At 42.2% G+C, this 23,641-nt stretch overlaps 3 protein-coding genes and 1 long non-coding RNA gene across 10 annotated transcripts in view; 2 read left to right on the top strand and 2 right to left on the bottom strand.

The window, feature by feature from the left end:
* LOC6616672 (regulating synaptic membrane exocytosis protein 2) overlaps window positions 1-10,240 on the bottom strand; it is a 43,364-nt gene extending 33,124 nt beyond the window's left edge. For all 7 annotated transcript variants that reach the window (XM_032723138.1, XM_032723139.1, XM_032723142.1 and 4 more), the window contains exons 1-4: window positions 9,836-10,240; window positions 8,654-8,863; window positions 2,325-3,314; window positions 1,714-1,918 (exon numbers count right to left, since the gene is read on the bottom strand). In XM_032723138.1, the coding sequence (XP_032579029.1) occupies window positions 1,714-1,918; window positions 2,325-2,434 (315 nt within the window). In that variant the 5' untranslated portion in view covers window positions 2,435-3,314; window positions 8,654-8,863; window positions 9,836-10,240. The remainder of the gene's footprint in view (window positions 1-1,713; window positions 1,919-2,324; window positions 3,315-8,653; window positions 8,864-9,835) is intronic.
* LOC6616673 lies at window positions 126-1,707 on the top strand. Its single transcript, XM_032723148.1, has one exon. It carries the CDS (start codon window positions 241-243, stop codon window positions 565-567), a length of 327 nt encoding a protein of 108 aa, XP_032579039.1. The 5' UTR covers window positions 126-240; the 3' UTR covers window positions 568-1,707.
* LOC116801765 lies at window positions 5,438-5,697 on the top strand. Its single transcript, XM_032723149.1, has 2 exons — window positions 5,438-5,487; window positions 5,553-5,697. The coding sequence occupies exons 1-2, from the start codon at window positions 5,438-5,440 to the stop codon at window positions 5,695-5,697; spliced, it is 195 nt and encodes a 64-aa protein (XP_032579040.1).
* A 10,098-nt stretch (window positions 10,241-20,338) lies between the features above and the next one.
* On the bottom strand, window positions 20,339-23,348 carry LOC116801655. The gene is made up of 3 exons (XR_004362149.1): window positions 22,647-23,348; window positions 20,684-22,581; window positions 20,339-20,635 (listed from the first exon to the last, which is right to left on the bottom strand). It is a non-coding gene; the product is annotated as an uncharacterized LOC116801655 (long non-coding RNA).
* Window positions 23,349-23,641: the final 293 nt, after the last annotated feature.

Raw genomic sequence — 23,641 nt, 5'->3', positions numbered from 1 at the left:
AAATTTAAGGACATCAACTTATTTATATATAAGAATTATAGCCGAGATGAAAGGGATACATTGAACGTCTCATGAAGTCCCTGTTTTTTACGAACCATTTTCTTGTACATCTTAAAGTTTAAATCAATCTAGTCTACCCAGGTGCTTCAATCATTTGAACACACATACACAGCTACGGGACTCTCCGGGGAATTTACACGTGCACTTGCAACGCTTTCAAATTTGCGACCAGGCTTTTCCATGGACGAGTTACTAAATCTGGGTCTCAGCGGCATACAGTTTCAACTGGAGGAATCTGCGGAGGATAGCGACGAGGATATTGAAGGCGGAGCACCGGCCGGTCCTGATACCAGATTGCTGTACTACTTCAGAAGATTGTACCACGTTCTCAGTGGGAATATCTTCATGACCACCTACGTGGAGCGCGGAGAGAGAGAATACTTTGCGGGATTCAGCAACTTGGAATTGGTGGCTCCGTTCCAGGGTGATCGACATAGCCATCGGTACCGTTGGATCCACCTGTCGCTCATCTTCCGCGCCTTCAGATCCAAGACAGAGTCCTGGTGAAGATACCCCACCGTGTCACAGCCAAATTGAAATTCCATTTGGCATTTGTTCGGAGTTGTTGGCCCATCTAGTTTCATTTTGCGACCTGGCTTTCGCTCCTGAACCCTCCAAAGTCCACATCTCTGGCCTTTTCGGTTCCCCTGTGTAAGTGGGCGTGTGTGTGTGTGACATTTTGGCAGCAGTTCAACGGAAAAACGTTTGGCAGCACGGCCAGAAAATGATAAGCCTGGCCAGCGAGAAAGAAAAGCGGGTGGAAGCAACCGAGGAATCGGTTCACTGAGTAAAATAAAAATTGGAAAAAGTGTAATTGAAATGCAATGCACGAGAGGAGCGAAGGGTTGCCATGGTGGATTTCAAGGAAGCAATTCGGAAGAGACTTTCTTCAATGCCACCATAAGGTTTCCTGCCATCAAGGCTACGGGTTAAGGTGCCACGAAATAAACTTAACCATCCAGTTATGTTCCTTAAATTTAATTTATACAGCTAAGAATGTTATAAAAGAAAAAGAATGTACCCTCTTTAAAGGAGCCTCGATTTGTGCATGGTATTTAGTATATTCTGAATCTAAGAACGATATAATCTATTTGTAGCGTCCCAAGTGACCCCGTCATCTCATATCCTTGACCAGAGGCGTCGTATGAAACTGGAAATTATGTCTAAATTATAAGTGTCGAATCGAGAGGCGCCAGGATGGAGGGAAGGATGGAGAGAAGGAGAGAAGGCCATGGCTCTACTCCAAGGCTCACCCACTCTATCCCGCCCATCGCCCAATTATCCAGCGGACTACAAGGCGACAAGGGGCAGTTATTCATGTGGCCAACGCTTCACTGGGGACAGTTGGCAACAAGCGGCGGTGGCCTATGGCTATGCCACTCAATCCCATTCAATGTCGTGGCAATGGGGCGTATGAGTGATGGCTGCTTAGCCAAGCGGGAGCCGGGTCGCCAGTAATATTGGCACCAGCGTTGTGCTATTTGTCAATGAGCGGAAAATAAGTACGACACCCTTTACGAAAAAAGAACATTTATCCGCTGTCTTGCGCGCGTTTCAACGAGTGGTGGGTAAACCCAAATGGCAGGAGTGGCCAAGGAGTGAGTCCAAAAGGAGCTGTCAGACGCGGGGAATGGGATTGAGGACAACTCTCACCTTGTTGCTGCGCAGCGTCACCTTGCCGCCGCAGCGGGCGCAGCAGCGTATGTTGCAGTAGTGGCAGATGTGGCCCACTCCATCGGCGAACTTGGTCTTAAGGCATATGTGACAGGTGGCATCCAGCTCGACGCCGGCCTTCTTCTGCTGCTCGGATCGCTGTCTGATTTGCATTTCCAGCGTCACCACCTCGTCCTGTTTGCGCCTGCAGGGGTATCAAGATGCAAGGATGAATTGGTATTAGAAGGAGATTTGTTAGAGAGAAACATGTAGGGCTTAGTTTGTAAGGCTTTAAACTCATTTCAGAAATTACAGATTGATATAAACAAATTAGTTCATTAAGATCCGTCAAATAATAGGATTATGACAATAATATGTATTTAATAAGCAATAAGATTCAGCGTTGCATGCTTTAATGAAACCCTTTTAGAAAACCATTTTAGAAAATCTTAATAATTTTAGAACCTTTGTGATTATTTATTGAAATAAAAAGGTACATAAGACTAAGACAGAAAGACTCTTTTTATTTTTACAACCAAAAACGAAACGAAATGTATCTCGAGAGTTGGAAGTTCTGAATGAAACGCACTGTATCTGGCTACCGAACTCACCGCATGATCTCGTTCTGCTTCTCCTCCTCCTGCTTCTGTCGCATAAGGACATTCTCGATCTGCATCCGCTCGTGAGGCGTGAGGTGCGACAGGTCGGGCATTTCGTCCATGGCTCCGGTGTGGCGATGTCCTTTGGTGGAATTGTGGTTGTGGTCGAATTATGTTTTCGAGTAGCGTTAGCTGGTCTAATTAGTCGCAGTGTAACTTTGCTTGATAATATTTATAGAAATTGTTGATTTACGTTTTCGATTGAGTTTAAAGCTTTTCTTGGGGGATTTGATAAACTTTTCTATGGTTTGGAATGCAGTTTTGCAGTATTTATAAATACGTTGTTATTAAATAGTATTATTATTAGTATTATTATTATTTGGATTACTAAACCATTTCCGATAGAAAATCACAGAGCAAATTTCAAATATTATGGTTTCCTTTGTTATTCGTAATGAACGCTTGTTAGTTATTTTACTTTGTAGACTTTTGGAAATTCGTTGAAAATTGTTCACAATGCACTCTTCGTCCTTCTGTGTCCGTGTGTTGAATGTGTTTTGTGTTTTATGCGCTCCTTATGCTTGTATTTGTGTTGCGGTCTGCTCCTGTGTTGTATTTTTGTGTGTGTCTGTGTGCGTGTGTTTGCCCTGTGACCCCTTTTCACTGGCGACTTTCTTATTGTGTTGCGTTTGTTTGTTGGTTTGTTGGTTTGTGTCGGTTCCTTCCTCCTTGCTTATACCTTTGTATTTCTTTGGCTGAATGCAAATTTGAGTGGAAAACTCGTTTCTGGTTTTTGTTTCATTTTCCCACCGCTCTATATCGTTGCCGGGCCTTTGTTGTTGTTTCTAATTGCTGTTGTTGTTGCTGCAGCCCGTGTCGAGTTAGTTTCGTCCTTTGTTGCTGTTGATGCCCAGTGCGTTGCAGTGCCATTTTTGCGTTGAGATCGTTTCGAATTGCAGGCCAATCGGTTGAAAGGGAGTTAGTAGCCCCAGCTATTTAGCACTGAATGGAAGAGAAAAGGAATGAGTTATATCAATAAAGGATAAATATTCCATAAGTTAAAAGAGCCCTGCAATTATGCCAAACCCATTACTTTTCTGCTTATCAGTTCATAGCTGTGATAAATCAACGAAATATGAATACATCTTTTCTTCTCGATATCTGTATTAAATTTCATACTATCTCTTTAAATCGCTTTAAGGTGGAGCAAGAAAAATTGGCTAAATATTTTAACCGATTTATTTGCACGGCAATGAATGCCAAACTCTTTCATGGCGAGTGAAACATTTAATTAAATCTCGTAAACTAAATGCAATACGAAATTTAAAATACAAACAAAAAGTAAGCGAGTAGGAAATGAGAATTTTAACGAGATGAGCAGGCAAATGTGGGTGGCACAGGGCTGGAGGAGGTGGAAAAGGGGTCCAAACGAGATGCCGGGTCGGTCAGTATCTGGCCGCAATGCAAACATATGTAACTGTATTTATGGCCATCAACGTGCCAGGGCAAACAACCAGCCGCAAAAACCCGGCAGGTCCCTTGGCCAAATGGAGGGGGCCGTGGAGGATACGGCTGCACCATGAAGCAAGAAGGGGCGCCGGGCACTGCGGTTGACACCGTGACGCACGTACAAAATGCGAAAATATATATGAGGCCATGCACAAATACGCTGCGAGAAAAATATAACACATATAGTATTTGTAAAGACGTTCATATTAGAACATGTTTAAGCCATTAGCTTACAACGCATAATATGATGTGAAGAGGTATTCCACACACCGTGTTACATTATGTTGAATGTCAAACCCTTACAATAAATAGATCAAACCTTTTTAATCCTATTCTTATCCTAGTAATATTGATATTTGCCTTTAAACTTTTTAAACCTTAAGCTTTTAAGCCTTTATAAAAATCTAAAATGTCGCTAGCAAAGGGTACTAACAAAAATTTTAATTTAATCTGTTTTGAAAGATATATTACTGTATATATATTGTATTACCTATAATTGAAACTATGTTAGCCCTTTTAATTTTCAGTGCGCTCGCTGGCACTCACGCAAAATGGGAGATTGCCTGGCCAGACGGAGGAGCGGATGGGATGGGGATGCGGGTGTCAGTCGGAAGGGGGAAGAGGCCGAGACGGCTATTTATATAGGCAAACCCGTTGGAAGAGTGCAGAGTGCAACCGGAAGCAGACACTTCAGTAGCAGGGGAGCAAAAGATGCTTTCATGTGCCTCATTTCCTCCGCCTGAAAGGCGTTCGAAATTAGCATTCAATGGGCCAGGAAGCAATCCAAGCCAACGTAATTAAAAGCCGTCAAGCAGCGGGCGCAAAATAGAGTGGGCCCAATGCTCGACAAACAGGCGACTTAGCCAGGATATCGAACTCTAATCCCATTTGAAAGCAGCAAACCGGGATAAGGTGAACACCAACTTGGGCAGCATATTGCAGCAGGAGCCTTGATTGCATGAATATTGCAGCAGGGACAGCAGGTCAGAGATGTCCGACTTAAATGGCCAATGCTTATGGCCCCGGCCTTCACTGAAAACAATTTTCCGCTCGTAAAGTAATAAAATTTCAACTTTTCCCACACACTTTCAAGCAAATTTTGTTGGCGTTACATTAAAATCCATGTCAAATCATCAGCTACATGCAAAATGCGATTGATTTCTCTCATGAATGTGTATTTATTGCTGCTTTATGGCGCATCCTTTGGGGGCATGTACAGCAGGAATTCGCATATTTACAGGGCGAGAAAAATTCTACGCTTGAAAAATGAGTCCTTTCAAAATGTCAATAAAACTGAGCAATCTTAAGTCAAGATCCTAAATAATGACGATTTACTATAATATGTTGACAGCTTGCCCACTTCGAATTCACTACTAACTAATCTATGATAAGATTGAAATCTAAATTCATTCATCTATATAATTTCCTTACTTTCTTAACTTTACTGTTACTAAACACGTTCAGATTTTACTTTATTAAGAATTGAGTTTCTTTTATACAAAATGATTTTAACCCTTTGATTTCTGCCTGTGGAGCTGCAACCCCCTCTTGGCCTATAACTTATGTAGTTCAAGCTAGATAAAATCCAGCTTCCATGGTGTTTATGGGCCTGCTTTATGCTGCCATCCACAGAGGTCCTCCGGCGATGGCGTGTATCTTGTATCTGGTACGTATGGTGTATGGCGTATGGTGTCTTGTGTTTCAGCGGGAGCTCATGAATTGATAATGCAGCAGATGCAGTACGGCCTGCAACAACAGCGCCAACGTGCCATGCAAAATTGATGGTTTCGTTGGGTGTTGTTGGGTGGTTGTGGGGATTAAGTGGCTGCTTTATGGGCGACCAAGGAGCAGGACATCCAGGGAGCTAAAAACATAGGACCGCTTACGGCCTGGCAGGAGCAAATTTAATACCAGAAATCAATCTTGTGGCTCTTCAATCAATGGATAAAAGTAACCATTTCCTTTTGGCCTTACTGCACAAATAAAGCGAGAAAAACACAAAAATCTGCATATTAACTGAGCTCTCTCACGGGAGAGAAATGGGGAAAACGAGAGAGAGAGAAAGAGAGCGCGGTTAACATTTCACCACGAACTTCGACTTTATGCGCGCGCTTTTGAGGGCGCCAGCATTTAACTGCTGAGCAGTGAGCGAATTTCCCATGAATTTCCCTCTATCAATTTCCCAGCCACCTGCTTCGCAGTAGATAGAAAATTTCATGCGCTGACCGCGCGAACTTAGAACCAACAACAACAACAACAGCAACCACAATAGCAGTTATTAAGGCAGGAAAAAAAAGCGCAGCAATGGAAAACCCCAAAGCAGGGCAGAGGGAAAACTTATCAGGCACAAGGATGAATTATAATAATAATGAAAAATCCAGGGGTACGGGTGCGCGGGTGCACATTCTGCATTCCTTGTCCACTGGCCAAGGTTATTTCACATTACGCATACGCCCCGCGGGCCACAGAACAGGGTATGGCTGGTTATGGCTCACCAACAAATGGGTTGTGCAGGGGCAAAAATGTGAAAGTTCACTGCCAGCAAATGCAACTGCTATTTCCACTGCTGCTGATAGTTCTGCCTTTGCTGGTCCTGCTGCTCCTGCCCGACTGATAATTGACACTTTCAATTAGCCATCGCAATCAGCAACAAAAGCGGCAACAACAATGTGCCCGGCAGAAGGGAAACCTCATCGGAAATACATTGGAAAAGCTTGAAAATGAGCACGGAGCAGTCAAAGTGCACAGCAACACAAGAAAGCCATCAAGCAAAGGTCAAAATGCTAAATGGCCAACCGCAATCGAAGGCGAAATGAATAAAATATGCAGGTATGAATCTTTTTATCAAATCGTCACAAGATAGATACTATTTATTTATGGAAAATAAAGTAACGCTTGCTGCATTGTGTTATTCAAATTTAAGTGAAATGAAAATTTTATTTGTACGTTAAAGTGAAAACTTTAATCCTTATGCTAAGAGTTTTGTTTTTAAGCCGACTTATATCAATATGAAACATGTAAAGTAAGAAAAGAAATCATAATAATCCATAAAAGTCCAGAATAGTTGACAAAAAAAAGTAGTAGCCCTGCAATACTGATTAAGTAAATGTTAATAACTCGAATTCTTAAGAACCCAAAAGCAAAGCAGGCATTGCATTCCTACCATCTAATTCCCGGAAAAACAATTCCATCTCCTTCAATTTCACTTTAAATTAAAACACTGCGACACGTTTGGTAGTTTTGCATTTAGTTGGCCAACTGAAAGGGCGAAGCTTCAACTGGTTGCTCGTTTATGAACTGGGTCATTTATCAACTGACATCACCTGTCAACGGGGGGTTTCCTTATCGAGCCGTATATGTATTTCAGTCTCCGTGACGTCACGCCGCCCATGGAGATCGCTCGAAATTTATGCAGATAACTGAATTGGCGAGCGAATTTTCATGGCGTCAGCCATTTCGAGCCAACGGGTGCAATGCACTGTACTTTGGTAGTACTCGCAGGACACAAACAAATAAGCACGCACACTTATACACTCCAATAGAGCCATAAAAGAAAACGTGGCCAAGTTGCCACGCTAGTTGTTGCTGCAGCCAAAAACTATAAACGAGGCAATGACTTGGTGACTTTTTGCGGCTGCCTGCCAAATGGAACGTCTTAGGGGTTTCTCCACGCCAGCCTGCTGACTAATGACCATTCTACAGTCGCGACTAGCCGCCTTTCGTTTGATTCATGGGCCTAGAGCACATAATTGCACTTATTCATTCATAGTTGCAGCGAACACAAGTCATTGACTGGGCCGAAAAGGATATCTGTGGGCTTTCCCGGAAAAGGGTAGCTGGAACAATGCCACTTTGTCGTTCGGCTTGTTCAACTTTTTCAATTGCGCGCACAATTTCCATGCAATTAACGGCGAACAAATGCGAGCGACAAAACCTGTCAGAGAGGGGGAGGGGTAATATAGGGTATAACGTAGCTAAAAGTTGGCCCAACAAGGCGCATTGAATATGTTCAATGGACGTGGCCAAGAGGGGGTGAAAGGGGCAGAAGGGCGAGCAACGACAGCGAAGCATAAAAAGCAATTTCATGCACCCATTGACCCCCACAAAATGTTGGGGACATGCGGGGGAAATGAGTGGGGGATACAGTGTCAATAGATAGTTGTTTCAGCGATGTCCAACCAGCCAACAGTACGCCCACACATCCACGCCCACTTGTATCCAAACAACAAAGCCCTTTACCAATTGTGGGCTCACTGCCATTACTCATACGCCCCGTGTGCATTGTCAAACATTTATGACGTCCATTTTGGCGAGTGTATTAGTGGCCTAGTGTGTGTGGGTGCTTGTGTGTCGTCATTACCATCATTTGTCCTGTAGGGCAAAATACCCATCCACAACCCATGCCATCTCATCCGATACGATCCCATTCCTGCGATTCGTTGTTGTTGCCTAGTGACGTTCGCCATTTGCCAAGTGAATCGAGTGAAAAGGAAAATCGATTCCAACTGACTGCCTGTTGCTGGCTGCTACTAGTTTACCTTTTAATTAAATTTAACGCCCATCGAAGGACCACCCACTACCCACCACCCACATTTACTATTCATTATTTCCCAGTAAACAGAGCAGTAACAGCCACAAAAGAGAAGTAAACTGCACACAACAGAGAGAACAGGGGCTAAATTTGCTTTATATGCTGTGGCAATATCTCGGCCATTATTCGTCATTGTCTGGGGCAACTGTTGTTGTTGTTGCTTCTTGATTCGTTGACTTTGCAGTACATAGGACTAGTCATTCGGTACTACTCAAAATACCCTTTTTTTGGTTCAACTTACATGCATTTCTCTATCAGGTTGCGGTGTAAACGGCGTTGTCTATTCGTTCGTTGTTTGTTGTTTATGGCTTTCCTTAGTTGAGTTAATTAATTTGATTTCATTTGCTGTTGTTGTTTTGTTTTTAATAAGAAAGAGTTCTTGTTCTTTAGTTATTTTGTTGGCTATTTACAAGGCTTTGGTTGAATTTCATATACTTAAAAAACTTGAAAACTGTTCGGTAGAAAGACATTAATTATGGCTTTTAATCACTTATGTGTATTCCTTATTTTTGTTAAACACTTAGGCGGCGCTCGACATTTGTTGTTTCTCTAGCGAGCTTCGCTTGTGGTCTAAGTGTAAAGTTGAAGTTGAGTTGTAATTATGTTGCATGCTGCCTCTATTGTTGTAACACTCACACACACAGTCGCGCACATTGGGGAAATAAAAGAGCGAGAGCGCGCGAGTGAGCGACTGAGAGAGCACACTGCAGCTGGCAGGAAATACTGGGACGTTTTTGTGACAATACTGGGTTTCCACACACTGAACGGAGGCCAAAGGCCAACGCGGGTTAGCCAAGTTAATCATACGCACTGTTGTACATAAAAAAATATTTACTCCGATATGGATTTCAATTTTAAGGCATTTTAAATTGAATGGCGGAAGTTTAGTTACTAGTTTTTGTCATAATTGTTTTGGCTAACATTCATTAGTTTTGATTGTGTGTGGTGAACTTTCTCTCTCGTTAACTGTCGCTCTCCTCTGACTTTTCACCCACATTAATAGTAACTTTTTTCCATATGAAATTGTATTAAATATATGCGCTGTCAAAGCAATCAAAAAACTATATAAAATCTTCTCTATTTTAAATTATAATTACAAAACTCAAGGATGAAGGACAGTCGTTAACTGCGGTAGACCTGCTTGAGTGTGTGAGTGTATGGCTTTATTTTTCTGCATATTTAATGCGTTCATCCGCACCGAATCCTGGCCGAAAGGATCACGGCCAACACAACAAAGGAGCGCAGAGGCGAGAAGTCGAGGAGAGAAGAGAGCGGAGAGAGGAGAGTTTTGGGTGGGATTGCGTGGCGTTGTGTGTACAGAAAAAAGCAACCAGCTCACGAACGGCGGAAAAAAGCAGGAAAAAAAATATGGACGAATCAAATTTTGTCGAGGAGACCAATGAAAAATGCAGAATTTTCTTACATTTTTTTTATACTTTCTTGTTGGTTGTTGGAGCTGTTTTGCGGTTGTGGTCATTAGCTTAAATCACAATTGGTTTGCACTTAGATTTTATATATCTATATATATCTATATATATATGCTTGTATGTGGGGCTATATATGTATATATCTATGTGTGCAGCATTCCATATGCGCAAATGAATTTTCCGATTAGCGAACTCATTTCGTTTGTTTGTTGCTGCAATTTTCGCTTGTTTAATTGTTGTTTGCTGGCGCTCAAAGCCTGATGTTGCTGCTTTCTGCTGGTGTGTGATTTTGTTGCTGTTGCTGTACTGCCTGCTGCACCAACAACAACTAGATGGAGTGCGGCGACAACAACAACGACAACGACGACGGATGCGACGACGGCAACGACATCACGACGGCACGACAACGACTGAAAACTGGACCCGCAGCTGGAGCTGAAAAAGCTATATAGCCCACGATATGGCCCACCTACATCAGGAATTCGCTTCGATTGTCGTCAGCAGTTCAGGAATTTCTCTCTCGATATCCCCGTATCACTCGGACTCTCTCATGAAAAGGGACTCTCTCTCTCTCTTTAACTGTCTGTCGTTTGCGTGGTGAATTGACCAGGGAGTTGTTAACCAGGCAAGTGGGAGCACATGTTTCTCTCAGTGTTATGAGTGGCTTTTCATATTTCATGTGCAATTTTAACACCTACTACAAACTAACTGCCGAGTGTGTGACTCCAACTTTCCCAACCCCCCCCTAAAATACCCGACCCCTTGGGGCATTACATGCTCATATGGTTGTTTTGCGCAAACATTAAGCAACAACATCGTGTTGCATATTCATAAAACTCAACTCCTCATCCAAGGGGGGCGTGTGTGTTTATGGAAATGTGTTCACTGTTCACTTCCTCCCCTCTTGCTTGCTGTTGCCAAAAAAGAAAGAAGAACAGTTTTTCATTGCATTTGGGGATGGTGTTGAAGCAGCAGCAGCAGCGCCAATTTGGAACGAATCGCTCTTTATTGCATACTTCGAGGGGCAGGGAAATGATCCCTTCCCAGCGAATGTTATTGAAAAGATTTGGCAGCTCAATCGAGCTTAAATATGCAATAAACTTGAACAAGTTAACAAGCAGCGAAATAGATAGAAATATATAGAAATATATAGTATTTATGCTAGAAATTATTATATGTATATATGTAAATTATTGGTATTTGTATTTGTTTATCTCATATTGAAAATGATTTTTTCTTACTTAAATCTGCTTTAAATCCATTTGAGCCAAATCTATTTTTGGATGCCCAACTTTTGACCTTTACACGTCACGTGCTTGTCAAAAATATCCAACACACAAAGCCCATAAAATTGTACACTTCTGTTGCATATTTCGTCGCAATTGGCTTGAGTTGTCGTCGCTGCTATTGCTTTTATCTGCCAGCTTATCGCAGCCATCATGAGATTTGGCGTAAATTGTCACAGCCACTCCAGGCCAGCCTTCCGTTCCAGTCTGCGGCCAATTTTAGCCCCAGTGCATTTTACTTTACTTTGGATGCCTTTGGCAGAGGTACAGAGAAATAAATTAGTTATAAATATTATGAATACGCAGAATCAATGTTTAAATGCATAGTTATTAAGTATATCGAAGAAATATCTGCAGTTATAGTATCTAATTTGTCTTTTAACTATCGAAGTCAGTATCAAAAGGTTTTAGCAGTTAGGAATATTTTTATTATTGTTCAGAAAACTATAGCGTTATAATATTAAATATCATTTAATAAATGAAATATTTCTTTAGTTTGTCTTAATTTAACTACAAATTTTTCTCAGAGTATGACAGCTCTAAACAGAAAGATAAACGCGTTTCTGGCTGTCGAAACTCTTATTCCATTGCTGATAGCCTGCTCACGTGCAGTGTCTTCGGCTCAGAACACTCGCACACTCGCACAGTCGCCGGCACACACACACACACATGCACACACTGGCACACGAAGGGGAGCGATTGGATTTCCGGCGGAGATGAGAGCACGCTACGTGGGCGGGGGGGAGTGGCAGGTGGAGTCTGGGAGAGACAGGAGCTGTATTTGGCCGCCAGCATTTTCCGATGTTGCCGCTTACTTTGTAAGTGTGCGTGTGTGTGCGTTTGTGTGTGTCTGGGCGGCTGACGTCATTGAGCTTTTTATTGATTTTCAATTTAACCAAAAAAAAAAAAACAAGAAGAAAACATACTTGGGCTAGGACGAAGGACTGGAAGGCCAACAGATGTCATCCAAGAAAAGTCGAAATGCGCAATTAAAGAGAGAGAGATCGCAGAGGGGCTTTCTAAAGAAAGTTTTTCAGAAGACTTTCTTGGGGGCAGCGAATTCTGTGTTGTAAGATAATTACCAGGAAGAGATGTTTTACAATTTCTAAGAGTTAGCTTTAGTTGATTTCAAGCTGCAAGTGAATAAAAGCACTTCAAATACAAGTGAAAGCCCACAAACGTATTATGGTGTAATTTAATTTATTGTTTGCAAGCTCCACTGCGTAATCAGGCTGTTTATATAAGAGTACACATATAAACCTGATGCATTTTGATTTTTCTATTATTGTTTGTCAAACAATCGTTATGGCTGATTTTGTTATTTTTGTTGCCTGGTGGAAGCTATGGAATATTAGGTCTATTTGCACAGGGAATTAAAGACTGCCTGGTTTTGGTTTTGGATGAGCATAAGTTGAATTATAACATATTATCATAAAATTATAATTAACTAAGGCATTGGTTATCATAACAAAATGTGCAAATTGTGCTACATCACAAACAAAATGCATATTTGTTCACAAGGGTGTTTTTTAAAAACTTCTACCTCTGTCGGTCAAATTTAATTTAAAACAAATGTATATGATTTATTTCATATTAGAAAAAAATCGCTAAATATTTTTTACAATAATTTTTAATATATTTTTATTTTAATAGAAAAATATACATGATTTAGAAAATCTACATCTAAAACTAAAGCGACACCTGTCGGCGCGCCATAACAATTCGCTTGTGCGGCGAATTAGAAACTTCCCTGCATTAGCCAAGGCAACCACCGGAAATAGTCAATAATTTAGCCGATGCAGCTACCAATTCCCAAGTGCGCCTTTCGTCTTCTCTAAAAACCTGCGCAGAATTAATACACTTTCTTTCTTTCGCTCTCTTACGGGATATGTCAAAGTGACAAGACCATTAAGGCAGACAATGTGAAAGCTATATAAGCGACAAGAGAGCGAAAAACAAACAGATAAAGATAAAGCCACCCCCAGAAAGCCGCCTCTTGCCGTATCACACGGACCCCCAAATGGAAGACAGCCAAACAACCCCCGAAAAAGCAAGGAAAAAATTCAGGAAAAATACCTGAATGAGATTATGATGGGCCTTGAACGAAATGGAAGGGCCGAGGAAAATTGAGAATTTTATTTAAGGCAGGGGGGGTTAATATTAAGGAGATGCACCACCCACAACAAGCACTTAACAACAAATGTGTGTGTGTGGGCGCTCTCGCAGGACTTCCGTTCGCTCTTTTCTACGCTCTCTTGGATGCTTTTTGGATCTGCGCGCGGCAATCTCAACGAGATGGGGCGAAAATCTCTAATAAGGATGCCCGATGATGAAAAATGCATGGCCTGGCATGGCACGCATCCTGCGCTGGCTCCTGAGTAAACGAAAACACTCCGACTCAGTCACACGCAGCGAACACAGAGGCCAGCGATATATATAGTGAAAGCCCCGAAAAATATAGCCAAATTGAGACCAATATCCGAATTGTGCAATAAATAACGCGCTGCATACCCCGCAGGGCGCAGCCATCATATTCCGAAGCCAAATCGAGAAATTCTTCGAAACGCGAGTGCCACCAAAAATTGATTGCTTCGAATTCGCAGCCAGTGATTGTATAATTTCCATTGCTTTGCTATTTTTACGGGTGTGGGCGCCCAACGGCAGCGGCAAAGAGGATATATCTATCTATATATATCTTCCAGGATATACGGATTAACCTAATCTGCGCCAGAGATAATTTGCGAAAATCGCCAAATTCCCGGGCATGAAAACTTAATTGACTTGAATAAATAATTTCCAGCCCGAGTTGTTGTTGTTTGTGCGCCTACGGTTTTTTCGGTGAAAGCGAATGCGGGCCCAAAGCGGAATCGGAAAAAGTTACTGAAATACAACGGCAGAAAAAAAAACGAATACATAGAGAAACTGCCGCTGCCGTTGCCGCCTGTGAAAGCAAAGAGAAGGGGTGGAGAAGGAGCCTGGGAAAAAAGAGAGCGAGAGGAAGAAAGCGCGGAGGAGGTCGCGGAGTTGGAGAAAGGGGGCACGAGGAGTAAGAGAAAGCAGCCATTACTGCGAAAGAGAGCCGGAGCCGGAAGAGAAAGGCGCAGAGAAAGTCCAAGAGACAACATCGCAATTTTGTGGACGACATTCACAGTGGATGGAAAATTTATAAACAAAAGTTAAGCCCTAAAGAGAATGCTGACAAAATAAAAAACGCAAAATAAATTTATGTTTAGAAATGTAACTTAAAAAAAAAGACTCATATCAACACATATCATTCTATAGTCTATAGAAAATATTAAATAACTAAATATACAAAAAGAAAGCTGAGACAAGCTGATAAATAAATCCAGCAATTACCTAAAAACCAACAGATATTTTATTGTCTTAAAAGAATAGAAACCAATGCGATAACCATACATATCATGTAAAAGCGTTTAATGACAAAAGGTGAAATATGAAAAGTATATTTAATTAGCACATTTAAGAGAAATGTAATTCAAGAAATTAAGAAAATCTACGAATGGAAACGTAAACATATCATGTAAAACGCCCAAAAAGCTTGCTGAATCCCTAATCAAGCTTTTTTATCTTATCAACAAAATAAAAACAAAACAAATGAACTAGCCTAAGGAGAGTTGTGCAAATTATCGCATACATATCAAAGCTCTTGCAAAGAGCAAATATAAATATTAAATTTACAATTATCTAAGATCTAGTTACCTTAGAAAACCCAAAGAATAGTAATTTTTGTTAGAAGTTTTACATTAGTACATACATACAACAATATTGTCACATATCATTGAGGAAGCCTCAGCAAAAGTCTAAAGCTATAACGACTAGAAAACTTATCAATTATATAGACTGCGTGTTTATGAATGCTACGCGAAAATATTAATTACTTTATCAAGCGGACCAATTGCAAATGACGAGAAGACTTCATTGAATTCCAGACGACGGATCGAAAAATAACTAAAGTTCTTAAAAGGTAAGTTTTCACAATAATGAAACTAAAAATGGCTGCCTTCTGAGAAATAAACGTAAAGGATTAGAAATGATATATCAGTGCATTAGTTAACTGTAACGTTATGGTGAAAAATTCTATACACTAATTGACATTCTCTCTTACGTCAAAGGGCTCTTAAATAGAAAATCAAATCGGACAATGCTTTTGTGGTTTTGGCGAGCCACCCATATGTATTTCCATACGCCGAAAGCAATCATAAACTTTTTGCTTAAAGCGTGTGAGCTTAGGTAATCCATAAAACAGCCCAAAATAAAAACGGGTCGGGACCCCAGCATTTTATGCGCCAATGGGTCTGGAGGGGATTCGTGTTTCGCTAAACCATAATGAGCCTGTCGAAGTGAAATTTGTTGCCGCAGCGCCTAGGAGCATGCCACAAACATCCGCAAGCAACAACATACGGGACAAAATCAATAGGCGGCCATGTGTGTGTGTGTGTGCCTGTGTGTGGGTAAATAGCTAGAAAAATCAACCGACACTCACGCAAGAGGCGGTGGAAAAGCGAAGGGTGGCGGGGGGAGAGAGAGGGGATTTTCGCCTTCGTCTCCACGCGCGCTATTAAAATTTTCATTTTTATGATTATCGCTTGCGAAAATCCGCAACAATTGTGCCGGTTCACACGGTGCAAAAGGGACTAAGGACACGGCGCACAGGCGGCAGGACACCTACGATGACGAAGCCGCGAGCCAGGGAATACAGTGCGTATGCGTGTTATTTCTCCGCGACTGAGCAAATGTTTAACTTTGGCCATAAAATTAAATTTAATTTTCAATTATCGCGACTGGCAACTGTTTGTTTTGGCCTTGCAGCAACTGCACCCCACGGCGGAATAACGAAGCGATTAAAAAAAAAATGCTCCAGCTGGCCGGGAACTGGAGTTTCAGTTGGCTCACCTTTTGGCCATTAGAGCTGTGGCCACTTTAAGGCCGCTCTCGCTGCAGCTGGCTCACTTTGGGGCATCAAAAATTCATCTGGCCGGCATCCAGAGCTCTCCATCAGCCAGCGGCCAGTAGCATCTGCTGACTTTTCGCCTTTTCGCGCGCACTTTCCCATTTTCCCCGCACTCACTTTTCGCCATTTTCTTGGCCTGGTCTTCCTCCTCGCCACTGGCCAGTTCTGGCGCTGCACACTTTCGGGCGCCAGCCCCTAATGAGTGCAAAAATGAGCTTCGGGAATGCTGAACGGCGGCAGCAACAAAGTGGCGCTGGCAACATGAAAGGACACTCTCGTAGCCTTGGTTATCATAATTACACTGAGCTCATCCTCAGTCAACTATGTAATAAATATGCCCTTTAAAGTGGCTTTTTATGAAAGGAGGTGTTAATAAAAGGGGGAAACTCGCCTTGTGCTGCTATTCATTTGGCTTAAAGTTCACATTCGAATGGAGATTCAATAAGAACTTAGATACATTTTACATGTAGGTTCTTTAATGCCTTGAATTCCTTTCGTTTACCGAACTTTCCCCTAAAAACTCTGCAGCTACAAAATTTAATGACCCAAATATGCATGCATTTCTTATGTATATTCATTCCAATGAAAATACTCTGTTAAAAGTTATTTTACTTCCGTTGCGAAATGCGTCGCCTTCTTTTGGCCAACTTAAAGTAGCCAGGGCCGGGCTTTTTTAGCCAACGTAATGCCAGCGGAACTTTCCACCAAAGTGGGTGAAGGTAATTTTCCACGTAGTCGTGTCGACATTTCATGCAAATTGTTTTTTCTTTTTGTGCAGATTCTCAGGCTTCTTCTCGTTCTGTTGCGTGAGCTTATTTTCTTGATGTTTTCTGCGCTATACTTTGTTAAAGTTTCGCAGGATGGAGTGCTGGATAGAGCGATATTTAAGCGGTATTCATGAAGTCCTCAACATTCTGCTAAGCTCAAAACTTGAGTGCATAGTTTATGGCATTTCTGGGCGCTCACGCAGGTCGATTGCCAGCCGGGTGATGTCATCAGCTGGGCTGCAAAAAGCCAGTTGAGGGAGGTTGGGAGTTAGGGAAACTGGGAAACTGGGAGGTGAATGTGCGTTACCTACAGGTGGACAATCTAGCTTAATCGCTGGCTCCACCGAATTAATCAAAAGTCATGTAGCATACCCTCTTGAATACAACAAACGCAATTAGGCTGAGCTGTGCCTCCAGTGTGTATGTGGCCCAGAGCAATCATTTAAATAGCTTACGTTTTAGCCATCTCAAGCGCCGCATGACAACCGCACAAATATATCATATGCGAGTGGGAAAAGTGAACTCGGCTGGCATACAGAATTTCCTGCCGCTTTGTTGGTAATAAGCGAAAAAGCCGAGCGACCTTTGACCCACCGAACACCCACCATTTTCCACGCTTCATTACATTAGATGACACGCCCCCATCGCCTCAGCCCTCCACCGCCGCCTCCTTCATCCGCCCTTTGTGTCCTTCAGCCCTATGTAGACGAGTGACAATGACGTAGTAGAACATTTCATTTTTTCGGCGGCAGGAAAACTTCAGATGACTAACTGCCAACGGCGCCACGCACTTTTCCTACTATTATAACCCCCCCTCACCGTCCCTTCGATTTTTCCAGGCCCTTTTTCCGAGCATCGCTCATTGTTAATTCATGAAATGTTTGCCACTAACAAAAAATTACACTTAATGCTAACCTGGCCAAGAAGACTACCGGGGAAAAGTCCAAGTAAATTTTCCCAGCCGCTGAAGGCGAAGAAAAACCAACCGAGGGGGTGGGAGCAGAAAGACAAGGATAATTGTCACTTACGGCTGCTCCTGTCTATATGTATTTGTATCATATCTTATATACTTTAGCACGGGCCCGAGCACGCATTAAATATTTATGAAATTACAGCCCGGGATATGTATACATATACATATGTATATACAAAAAGCTACCTTTGTTTAAGTATACATGGTAAATTGATTGACTGACTGACTGCTTGACGGCTGATTGGCAGTTTGCTGGCCGGAGGGCGTGGCGTTTCGGTGCCCAAACTTCTGCTGGCTTTCCCAGGACCTCTCTTTACGTGAATTTTCCCTTTTAATTGTCCCATTTGGCTTAATTTTTAATGTGTCAGTGTGAAAGTTTAGAATACATCACATATGCACAGATGTTTGGTGGGGCGACTTGGGTGGTTGGGAAAACCCCTTCAGCGATGACCAGTCGTAATTACATGGACAGCTGTCAGGTTTCCGCAAGGAGTTTTAAATTGAACTAATTCTCCAGACATGCAAATAATGATGATGATGATGATGGTGGCCCACTTCCCTTTCCATTCAGGTGCTCGCTCTACCCAAATAGTTGCTCATATTTTCACGCAAAGGGAAATTCAAATTTCAACTGCGCCGGGGACACTCAAAGGACAGCCAGCCAGCCAGTCAGTCAGACTGGAGGAAAATCCAAGCTGCAAAATGATTTCCAGCTCAAGTGAATGCCAATTGCTCCCCAGCTGCAGTGCTCCTCGCTTTTCGGGATTCCTTCCTCCACTTCTGTCTTTTCTGTTTGCCTTAAATTCGATATTGACTGATTTGTAATTTAAGATAAGCAAAGGAAGGAGCTGCGAAGGGAATCGCACTGGGAATCTGCAAAGGAGCATGGCGAATGTTTTGTCAATATTTGTCTGAGAAGAAGGCGAAGGGGTGAAGGGGGAGGGTAGGGAGGGTTTCGAATCAGCGTGCTCAGGTGAACGTTTAGTGCGCACTTTAAACATTCATACAGTCAAGAGATGGCTCTTGAAAATAAAGTTTGCAGGGGAATTCCGCTTTTGGCTTTTCTTGTACTTAGCTTGTGATGCTGTTAAGTACGAGGATTACTAGTTCTACTGTAAAATATACTTTTTATCTTACTGCCTCATTTATTATTATTAAACTTGTTTGAAAATAGAACGTGTATAATTAACATATTCTTAAGAAAGTATCATAAATTCAATTATTATTGATATTTTCAAGTGGAAATACTTGAACTCCCAAATATTCCCATTTGATGACCCAAGCAAGTGCATTTAATGCGCCCATGAGCGATTCATAAGTTAGAAGTTAATTGAAAGACCAAAGATGCGGACTTCAAGGCTCCGCTCGGGCAACATTTCTTCACTTTCCGTCTTAGCCACAAACCGCTTTTCATTGCTGGCGGGCACCGAAAATCTGTGTCAAGTTGACATTTTCACTAATTTAAAATGAAAGCCTCGGGCGGCCACCGCAGCAGCAGTAAAATCAGATGAAGGAGACCAGGAAAACGAAGCCAAGGAGAGTGTGAGAGAGAGAGAGAGAGAGGGTGAGAAGGGAGGGGAACTCACACATACGAGCGCAGCGTGGAGCCCACATGCACACACATACATAATGAAATCTTTTTGGCAAGGCAAACGTACAAAAGTATGCTACAGTTCTTGCAGACACACTCAGACGCACACTAATGAACCCGCCCCCTCCCCCACACACACACATGTACACTCACACCAGCTCACAATTCCTGTGGCTTATGCGCATATTGTGCAATTTTATGTAGCACACTTTGAGGAGCATGTTAAAAAGCAGCCTTAGCACGGTAGCGAGATGAAAGTTTGCTCTTCACCCCGATTTCCACCCCACACCCCTAAATAACCCACTCATCCACACTCGTTTGGCATTTGTTTAACTGCGCCACATTTTACGGCATTACCCCAAATTAGCTCTTAACATAAAACTCATTTCGCATGGGCTCCGGACCCATTTCCCATTGCCCACATCCTCGAACCCGAGCAACCCGTTTTTGGCTAATTTTAAATATGAAAACAATATTTCGTGTTGTGTTGTGTTTGGCGAACCACAAGAGTTGGCACAACATTAATCAAATGATATTTTGATTATCATGCAAGTGAATTAATTATGTTGGCCATCTTTTTCCCAATTCAGCAAACATCCAACCCTGTTGTTTTTTTCCAAGCCATCCCTAAATATTTTTATTGTTTACTGTCTTTAGGGTTCAATGACTGAACAGCTTAAAGTTGAGCCGCCAACACAATTTACCTATGTTTTTTTTTATGTACTGACCACGCCCAATTGTCTCTTTTCCTTCTTCCTGCTTTGTAATGATTATTGGGAAATCGAAGGGAAATAAGTTTTCCAATCGAGGGGTGGATAGACCAAATGGTGAAGCCCTTTGCCTAAGTCATTACAAATTAATATCAATTAAAAATGCATAACCCATTTATTAAAAACTATGCACATACATATACCTTGGGGACAGCAATTTAATTAAAACCATCACTTTCGTTCAAAACTTTTGAGTTGGTCAACTTTATTGAGGTAACCAAATAGCCAGAGATAGCCACTTGACAAGTCCTTTTCCATGCTACATACATATATGGTCCTTTGCCTGATGAAATATTATTTCATTTTCATTTACGGTTCATTCATTATCGACCGCATTTCATGCGACGCGCGTCTGCAGGACGAAGGACTTACAACTCGGCTCTGGCAAGTTATACTTTCTGTCTCTCCTCTGTTACATTCCGATCCGCTCTGGTACACTGAAAACTTGATAAGATTATATGCCAATAAGGAGACTTTCTACCTACAGATTAGTTGCTGTATTGAGCTGCATTCACATTTGATTAAAACTGAAAGCACAAGGATGCACTACTAACATAAATACTTTATTGTGCTTCAAGGACAGGTATTTTCATTTAGTTTCATTGGTTTTTCTCAGTGTAGGGTTGTCGCGCCGCTGCCTTTGGGGCGGTAAGTGGTTAATGCCACTTGCTGGCTGGCCATTTGCGCTCTGGCCTCGGGCCTGGTTACATTTACAGGGAAAGCATATGCAGAGTCCACTAGCCCACTCTCAGAAATGCCCACACACACTTATGCAGCTCATATCCAACAATGACACACATACACACACATCGGTATCCTCATGCGTGCCATTACCTAGCAGGAAGTGGTGCTCTGCCTCGCTCTTGCGAACGCACACTTTGCGGTCATGTATTCATTATCATTATCTTAATGAAGCGTTATGTAAGGTGCATTATAATTATGGATTTTTTCGGTCGGATTGCCGGCTAATGATGGACACTTTGGGTCCTTGCCCTTGCCGCTCCTTCCTTTCGACTGCCGCAAGAAAGTCAATAAAGTGGCAGTCATTAAAACGGGCTTTACATCGCAAAGGAGGCGACTTTGTGGCCCGCAATTGTTCTTCAATTTTTATTGAAGGCGTTTTTATTGCTGGAAAATCTGCGTGCCGGCGGTCAAAGGCTTTTCATTTCGGCCATTAAAATGTCAGTCATATAAAAAGTGCCCCCGCCTCTCGACGGCAGTAAATATACGTATGTATATTGAATGGCATACCACTCGAAAACAAGTATCCTTTAGATATATGCACGTACATGGAAAATACACATGTACATATGCATATACATGTATATATGTCCTGTGAACTTATTTTGTCCGGCGCATTTGGCGAACAATTAAAATTAAAATTTCATACGCATGGCATCGATGGAATGGGAAAATGTTTGACATGGCTGACACACAAATAACGACAACAACTCATCCACCGAAGGACGATGGATATATTGCCATATCCTTGTTACGGCCAGCTCTCTATGGTTTTGTGTGGCCGTGTGTTTGTGTGGAGTGCATTTCAAGCATTTCGGAATTCCATTTAAATTTTTAATAATTTTCAAAAATTGATGAGTGGCAGACAGGGCAAGCCGAACAATGGTCAGCCAGTCGGTCCTGTCCCCTGTTCTCTACGCAAGCTTTTGATTTGATTTATTGTGATGAGTCGAGTCCTGGGAGAAAGTTTTGAATGGCATAAAATATATTTCGTTAGCTTTATCCTGGAGAAGGCTCTCGCAGGACCTCTGGTCGGATAGTTGTCCTTGCTCGGCTCGAATATTGCGTCTGCCGTTGAGTTTTCTAAATAATTAAAATTATTTGTGACATACTTGTGGCCGCCATTGACGCACAGGACTCCCTTGCCTCTATAAATATTTGCCAGCACGTTCTGTATCCTCTACGATTTGTCAATTCCTCAATATGTTATTTATGCAGGCAGTTGGCTTTTATCATAGGCGAAAAACTGTCAGGAGCAGAGGCAAGCAGGTCCTGGCAAATGACAAGCGACTCAGCCGTCAATCAAAGCGGCCCCAACTCTCCCCACTTCTCCGCCGCATTCAAGCCATTTCTTTTAGGGCCAAAACTCGCCTACAAACAAAACTTCAGCTCCAAAGCACGAGAGAGCCTTTAAGTGTCGGTAAATGGCAAAACGGGTTAAGGGGTCGCAGCGCGGGATTTATGGAAATTCAATCGCCAGCCGCCGTTTCCCGGCAACCGAGCGCCAATTCCTCCCCCATTTCGCTGCTCTTCCTGCTGCGTTGTTGTCTAATGAAAATTCAATTCCATTGGAAATTGCTTAAAGAGAAATTGATTTTCACTTTGAAGTGAGAGATGTCTGCCGCTGACATCGCTGTATTTGCTGTAGAAGAAGGGGAATCGGGAGAAATATATTTTTGAACAGCCGTCTATATTTTGGGAAATTACCTTCAGATTTTGATTATTAACTTTACATGTTAGCTAGAACTGGAAATTTATTTTAATAAAACTTGAGTTGAGGCACTTTTTGGGTTTAAACGGAAACGTTTTCAGTTGCCATCCTGGCTGGGATGTCCTTGCAGTGTTCCATTTGTGCGTGCCCATTATCCATTATAATTTATGCAATTAGCCCGATTAACAGGTTTCTCTTGTTATTTATGCCGAGCGATGGCCAGCCACGAATGCGGAGGAGCCAGCGAATTGGTAGAGGGGAAAACGAGATTGGGGCGGGGGTGGAACACAGAGCAAGACCAGAAGGGAGAGCAACATAGACAGGGACAAAGCGATGTGTGCCAAGTAAATTTGCATAGTCTGACCTGAACCAACTGAACCACTGAAACAATGAAGCCATCCATCCACCCACTAAGCCAACCACCACCCAGCAAACCACCAGCCCACCCAGCACTTCGACGAAACTAAGCCAACCGTCCAACCACCGCCCCACAATTATATCGATATGCGTAGGTCCTGTCACTGTGATTGCTTTTCTAATTACCGCAATTGCGGGCACTTGAAGCGTCGGCTTTAATTGAAATCTTCGGCACGGAGAAGTGGGATATTTTTATGTATTACTAAGTAAGCCTCAATTTACCAACGGATCGGGTGAATGGAGCTGGTGAGTGATGGCTGCCGTGGCAACGGCCTAGCCAATTCTTGTTGCTACTTCCCAAACAACGAGAAAAGCGCCATCTACAGGGCTATAAGTAAAGTCAAAGCGGGAGAAATAAATCTTACAAAAATTCATTTAGTTATGAAAACTATGAAAAATATGAAATGGAAAAAAGAAGTACTTAAATACTTTGCATATTTTACATTTAGTTTCTAAATAAATCGAAATAATTTTTACTCAACGAATATAATATATTCCCATTTAGCGAAAGTTACTTTTTAGTGCTTTTAGTTGCTCAACTCTCTCTAGAATTTTCTCTCTGCGTTTCTCTGAC

This window comes from Drosophila sechellia, chromosome 3R, assembly GCF_004382195.2.
Source record: "Drosophila sechellia strain sech25 chromosome 3R, ASM438219v1, whole genome shotgun sequence".
Classification (NCBI taxonomy): Eukaryota; Metazoa; Arthropoda; class Insecta; order Diptera; family Drosophilidae; genus Drosophila; species Drosophila sechellia.
The sequence above is the reverse complement of the archived record's forward strand: the minus strand, read 5'-3'. Positions and strand labels throughout refer to the sequence as shown.

Bases quoted from the DNA above. Each gene is read 5' to 3' on its own strand.
- LOC116801765 (XM_032723149.1), top strand. From the start codon at position 5,438: ATGCTGCCATCCACAGAGGTCCTCCGGCGATGGCGTGTATCTTGTATC. The intron at 5,488-5,552 runs GTACGTATGGTG...TTGATAATGCAG, and splicing joins TGGCGTGTATCTTGTATCTG to CAGATGCAGTACGGCCTGCA.
- LOC6616673 (XM_032723148.1), top strand. From the start codon at position 241: ATGGACGAGTTACTAAATCTGGGTCTCAGCGGCATACAGTTTCAACTG.